Genomic DNA, 7055 nt, shown 5'->3' on the forward strand with positions numbered 1-7055 from the left:
CAAACTGCTAGGGGGGACAGACTTGAAATCATAATGCTTGTTTGTGTAAAAAGAACCTAAAGTAATCAGTTTTTGTGGATTTGTACCAGAGTGAGCTCAGTTTATACATAAGTGAAAGTATACGGTTCTTCAACAACTATTACTTTTCACTGCAGAGTTGTGAATGCAGGGAAGTAGTGACAATATATTGATCATGTGTTTGTTTTTTATGTTAGTGGTTTTTATTTAGACGTACAGTATATTATGTGCTTCTGTTTGCATAGGCTAGTATCATTAATAAAACAGGTAAGTCAACTGTACAGAAATTCTTTACCCTTTTACTGGTCTTAAGATTATAATACAGTTGCTGAAAGAGTATACATCTGGTATATGAATATTAAATGTGTTCAAAATGTCAAAGATAAATCACTTGAATTAGGTTATAACTTACTGTAAGCTTGGTGAAAACATGATATACCCATATCACCATGGCATGTTCTTTATAAAGGATGACTGGATAATGTGTAATTGACATTGAATCATTTTCTACTTTTTATTGATATTGAATCACATTTTATTGATATTGAATCACTTTTTTAACGTTTTCTCTAGACGGAGGATCATATTCTACATTTTCCTTTTAATTTGGCAGACAAGTAGGCGTACAGTGAAAGTGAGACGTACTGTAGAAGAAATTATTTTCTTATCTCATCAATGTTGGCCTACAGCCTGCGAAGCTCTAGCTCGTTGCGCTGGAAGTACTTCAGTACCTCTTGTCTTTTTAAATTCAGACGAATCTAAGTTGATTTACAGCTGCTGCGCAGCACTGGATCAGGGCCGGGCGTTTTGAGGAGGAAGAGGAAGGAGACGATGACAAATACACGAGGGCCTCTTTAAAACGTCTTAAATCATGTGTCTGAAATCTGAACTGTACGATGCCTGAGTAGGCATTAACATGTTTATTCTGCATCACCCGGGGCTTGAACTCACAACCAGACAACAAGGGAAGGTTGTTCTTGTTAGAACCAAGTGAGAAACTGGCAGTTTGACCTAAAGTATAAATGTCACAGCTAGATATTTACACCATAGAAATCCTGTATGAACATATTAGTAGGCCTACATACTGTGATGGGAATGAGTTGTGGGACTCTGGACTGAGCATGGATTCACTGATTGACTGATTGTGGCATTGATTAAGACCAACGACTGATCAGATGAAGAGATGCAAACAAAAGAAACGGTAACAGCTACAACAAACATGAAACAATAACAGCTACAAATTAAAAATATTGTTAAAAATGTCACAGCACAATGGAGTATGCATTAGCATTTATATTCTGCATCCCCCTGGGCTTGAACTCTTGAGAGAAGCCATAGATGGTTTCACACTGACTTAAACATCACAATCACAAGGGTTGCATGTAAATGTCATAGGTGCATGTAACATGGACCCTCCCCCCACCTACGGCTACAATTTCGACACTCCCCTCCTCCTCCCCTCTCCAGGTGTACCTCCTATGTTGGTCATCATGGTAAGGGTCAGAGGGTGTCTGGATGGCCAGGGCTGTGTGTACCATGGCACAGTCCAGCATGAGCTGCTGCACGCCCTGGTCTTCAACCATGAGCAGACCCGCTCCGACAGACAACCACATGAAAATCTACTGGGAGAACATCATCCATAGTGAGACACAACTCTACCTCTCCACCTGGCTTTATGTCCACCCCTATTTCTCTCTCTCTCTCTCTCTCTTTCCCTCTCTCTTTCTCTCTCAAATTCAATTTTAAAAATTGCATGCAGCAATAATGGGGCTAAGCATCAGGCGCATCAAAGGCAGCAAGTGCAACACGCCATAGTCACATCTGAACAATGAGATCATACAAATTCATGAAAATTCGATATAAGCGTGATGGGGGTGGTTTTGCACAAAAACGCTTATATCAACATCAAAATTAAATATGGCGTGTCCAAACCTCCCATGACCTACTCACACAAGCAAAATCAACCCCATTTGGGGAGCTAGAGCAATTGATTACGTTTTAGCCACTTTTAAGCATTTTGGCTCATTATAGCACCACCCTGTGGCCAATCAGCTTCATGCCAGCGCACTTTGTCCGGTCATCACTCCCTCCCTCCCCTCCTTCCCATGGGGGATCGGGGTTCAAGGCCCCGGTGGGGATGATTTTATTCGACTATACTCCAAACCTCCACATGTTCATCCTTTCACTCCGACCTTTACCCCTTGGCTTATAGATCAGATCCTGTCTCAACCCCAACCCATATTCTAACCCCAACCCACACTAGGGATTGGAAGAAGGGCACCAAAACCAACCCGCCAATCTCCACTGCACAAGTAGAGTAGTGGTGAGAGCATAGGACTCCCACCCAGTGGGGATGACTTTATGGGACTATACCCCAAACCTCCACATGTTCATCCTTCCACTCCAACCTTTACCCCTTGCCTTATAGGTCAGATCTTGTCCCAACCCCAACCCTTATTCTAACCCCAACCAACACTAGAGCACACCAAAATGAAGAAGGACACCAAAACCAAGCTGCCGATCTCCACTGCACAAGTAGAGTAGTGGTGAGAGCATAAGACTTCCACTTGGGAGACCGGGGTTCAAGGCCCCGGTGGGGATGACTTAATGGGACCATACCCCAAACCTCCACACGTTCATCCTTTCACTCCAATCTTTTTATCCCTTACCTAAACAGAAATTGAACCAATTGCAGCAAAATAGCTAATGTTACAGGAATCATCAGTGTAACTGCTTTAGCCACTGACCACTACTATTAATGTTTTGGAAGCTGCTGCTAATTGTGAGCTCATGAGCTAACTTGCTATCCCGCTCTTATTGTGCTGGATTAGCATTGGAAGCATTGGAACTGATGTGTCCAGGCAACAAGTCCTATCTTAATTTATCAGACATTATTTCATGTCATTTCAATTCACAGCTATTTCAGTGACATGGCTAGCTTCCGTCCTACAAGTCCTGAACAGAAACAAGCCAGCCACGCACATAAGCCAGGCTGGGCCTGGCCTGGTTAAGAGGGACGTCGAACTCGACGTTTTGACCCATTTGGCGTTCCATAGGCTTCATGATACGTCACCCACAGACGTAAACACGGAATTGGTGTGGTCAGGTGCTTTTGATATCATGTAATTAAAACGTTTCTGTCGGTATAATAGTGTATAGAAGTAATGGATAGGATTCGCGCGCGCGTAAACATAGGAAACAATGAGCCCGTTAAACTTAGGAAACGAAAATCCCAAATTTACAGTAAAGAAGAAGCATGTCCTCTTGACAATGGTAGGCTATGTCAGGCTTGCTGTTATACTGTTATACTCTGTCTAACTAGAATTATGATAGATCGATAAGTATGGTATCGACAGCAAGCTACTGTACTCAGGTTAATCAACAGCTGGAGAAATGCAAATAGAAACAATTGCAATATCCTACTAATTATCATATAACCAGTAGCTAAAAAATATATGTAGACTGACAATCTCCTCTGATAAAGACAGTGGTCCAATAGATTAGACACTGACTAATATATGAGTTATTTCGACCTCCCCAGGAGTGCTGGGAGTCAGTGTCGCTGTGTTCTCTGTGGCCTTTCGCCTTATCAACTGCTTCCTGGTCCAAACCAGCTTTGTGCCTGACGAGTACTGGCAGTCTCTGGAAGTCTCCCATCGCATGGTTTTCAAATATCCTTTCCAATACAGAACACACACTGTGTGTATCGTATACATTTGACTTGCAGAATACATCCCTCCTGTATGTATTTTTTAAAATCCTTAATAGTCTCACCTATGGTTATCTGACCTGGGAATGGAAGGAAGGAATAAGGGGTTTCTCCTATCCTCTGCTCTTTGCAGTGGTGTACAAGATACTACACCTAATAAACTATGATTCAGTTCAACTCTTGGTAAGTGATGGTTCATTGAATACCTATGTCTACGTCCATATTGCTGATGCTAAATGCATTGGGAGTGCGGCCCTACAGCTGTGGCAGTATTGTGGATTCTGCAGGTGTGGCTCCCACGAATTGTCCAAGCACTCCTGGCGGCACTGGCTGACATTAAGCTCTACTCTCTTATCCGAACACTGGAGCATCCTGACATTGCAAAATGGACGGTAAGGAATGATTTTTCCCCTGTAACGCGTCCGCTAACAATGATCGTGCTACGCAAGGCCACAAAGTAGACCGCCTTCCCTCTCCTCTCCGTCTGTGTCCCCAGCTCTTCTGCCAGCTGTGCTCCTGGTTCACGTGGTACTGCTGCACCAGAACTCTGACCAACACCATGGAGACCACACTCACAGCTCTGGCGCTGTACTATTACCCGCTGCCTGGCTCTAAAACACACAACAGGTACAGTTGCGCACACACACCACACAACACTTACTTCACACAGACCATAACGGCTCTTCTCAAAGATCTTACCTGCAGCACTGGACAGTTCTATCTACATTTTTGGCATTTTCTTTTTCAGCACCAAATATTTGACTCTGGTTGCCATGGCAGTCGTCGTTCGACCGACAGCCTTGATCGTGTGGCTTCCTCTGCTGGTGTTCCACCTCTGGCAAGAGGAGAAGAAGCTGAAACTCATAACTCACCACTGTCTGCCCATAGGGTAGGTCTCTCTCTCTGTTAGTAGACACATGTGACATCGGCTGCATTGTTTTATTTCACACATCTCCAGGTAGTGGATCAACCTTCCCCTCCTCCTCCTTTACAGGATTTTAACTCTTGTGATTTCAACTTTGATTGACTGTATATTCTACGGCAAGGTAGGGAAAGCATAAGATCAATGGCTGATATGAACTCCTCTCACAGTGCATTCTCTACCTCATTGCTGCCTTCAATAACTTCCTCCCACAGTGGACCCTGGTGCAATACAACTTCCTGAAGTTGAACGTGTTGCACAACGTGGCGGAGTTCTATGGCGTCCACCCCTGGCACTGGTACCTCAGCCAGGGCCTGTTTGCTGTCCTGGGCCCCCATCTTCTATTTTTCCTCCATGGATGCACCCTGGCTCCCAAGAAGTACAGAATCCTGTTGATCACAGTGGCTTGGACGGTAGGGGTTTACAGGTCTGTGTTTCACTCCGGTAAGGGCTATAAGAACTTACTGTAGCATTATCACAGAGGATCTGAGAGATCAATATGGCTTTCTTTTGTCCTACCTCATAGCTTGCTTGCCCACAAGGAGTTCAGATTCATCTACCCTATTCTACCTCTCTGCATGGTGTTCTGCGGTGAGTGTTTGAGTCTTCAGAGATTCTGCCGTGTTACTTGCTCATTTAGAGACTTCAAATGTGCGATATGTTCTGGATGTCGATTGCAGGGATGTCTTTGGCGAGTCTGAAAGCCTGGAGGCGGCATGCTGCTTGTGCCTTGCTGGTCTCCAACCTGGTCCCTGCCCTCTACACCAGCCTGGTTCACCAGAGAGGGGCTCTGGACGTCATGGGGCATCTCCACACTTTGTGTGACACCAGCAATCCCACAAGCCCTGGGCAGCCAGACATCTTCTTTCTAATGCCCTGCCACTCAACCCCTCTCTACAGGTAGCCTGCACCACTTCTCATACCTGTCATGTACATCTGGGGTTCCAACACCTCCCTCTGATTGGTCAGAGCCTCGAGTGGCAGCAAGGCTCGACCACTGACGACCTGCCCCGATTAATATAATCTGTTTGTAGTCACGTCCACTGTCCAATGAGGATGCGTTTCCTGGAATGCCCGCCAGACCTGACAGGGGATGAGGGCTATGTGGATGAAGCCGCACAGTTCTTCGATGACCCTCTTCATTGGCTGAGGATTTCGTTTCCATACAAGTCTTCACTGCCAACACATCTGGTGATCTTTGATGTCCTGGAGAAGGTTAGAGACAAAGTATCTTTGGCAGTTCTAGTTCCAAGCAATTCAAAGCTCCCTCAACTGCATACATAGCTAAGAATGGTCTAGACTCCAACTAATCAAGTCTCAGTTCAGTATTTTGAGTGAACTATCCCTTTATTTATTTCCCATCCCTTGTGTTTCAGGATATCTCTGTGTTCTTGGGAGGGAATAGGTATGTGAGAAGTGCAGAGATATTCCACAGTCACGTTCCTGAGGGGCGAGTCGGAGGAAGCATCCTCGTCTACGAAAGGCACTGACATACGGTGATACTGTATCATTTTTCCCAATGTGGTTAAATAATGACTAACACTAAACCAAAAAAAGCTTTATTGTTGCTTTTTTACCTCATAACAAGCACTGAACAATATGTATTTTGTATCAGTAAATAAATTATTTTTTTAAGCTGCCAAATAGAATTGTTGATTTTGGTTCATTATACACACTAGTGCTCGTGGAGCCATCGTGGTCTATCGATTGATCGATCGACCTATCTATCCAAAACTGACATTTTGGCTCCTGAGGCCCAAATCCAAATGAATGGAGATGAATGGGCAGGCCATGGTCGGGTGGCCCCCTTGGGTGGGAGCCGGTAGGGGTGGTTCGGTGGCCTCGGGGGGCTCTACCCGCTCTACCCCCACACACCCCAATCCAAACCCAGCGTCTCTAGCGTCTCCACACAGGATGCTGGCTTCGCTCAAAGCTTTGTTTTGGATGTGTGCGTGGGAACGAGCGGGACATGTTTGGTCTTGCTGCGTTTGTTACGTCGAGACCTTTCTGCCAGTCCAAACCGTGTCTCTGTGACCTTCCCACATGGAGACATAGCCGTTTCAATCCCTCTGGTGGCAAGGCGGTTTAGTGCATGGTCGACCCCCCTACCCCTGTAAACGGACGCTTTCTGCCATTTAGTGGAGAGAAGTGTAATGAATATGGGATGAGTACCTGGACCTGAATATGGGATGAGTACCTGGACCGGCAGCAGCACCCGTCATTCAGAACATTACTGGACCTCAGGGGGTCTTCTTTATTTTTGCCACAAGGCTAGTGACACACAAACACATGAGTGAACGGCGACACAGCACACACACAGCACACGCATCACACACAGCACACACACAGCACACACACATCACACGCAGCACACGCATCACACACAGCACACACATCACACACAGC

At 45.4% G+C, this 7055-nt stretch overlaps 1 protein-coding gene across 1 annotated transcript; it reads left to right on the forward strand.

Moving 5' to 3' along the window:
* Positions 1-3112: 3112 nt before the first annotated feature.
* Positions 3113-6231, forward strand: pigb (phosphatidylinositol glycan anchor biosynthesis, class B). The gene is made up of 12 exons (XM_084437217.1): positions 3113-3291; positions 3560-3689; positions 3793-3910; positions 4015-4119; positions 4224-4354; positions 4476-4616; positions 4722-4773; positions 4865-5076; positions 5176-5240; positions 5330-5549; positions 5684-5864; positions 6026-6231. Exons 1-12 carry the CDS (start codon positions 3183-3185, stop codon positions 6137-6139), a joined length of 1578 nt encoding a protein of 525 aa, XP_084293343.1. The 5' UTR covers positions 3113-3182; the 3' UTR covers positions 6140-6231.
* The last annotated feature ends 824 nt before the right edge of the window (positions 6232-7055 follow it).

Source organism: Borostomias antarcticus (genome assembly GCF_949987555.1).
Source record: "Borostomias antarcticus genome assembly, chromosome: 4".
Taxonomy (NCBI): domain Eukaryota; kingdom Metazoa; phylum Chordata; class Actinopteri; order Stomiiformes; family Stomiidae; genus Borostomias; species Borostomias antarcticus.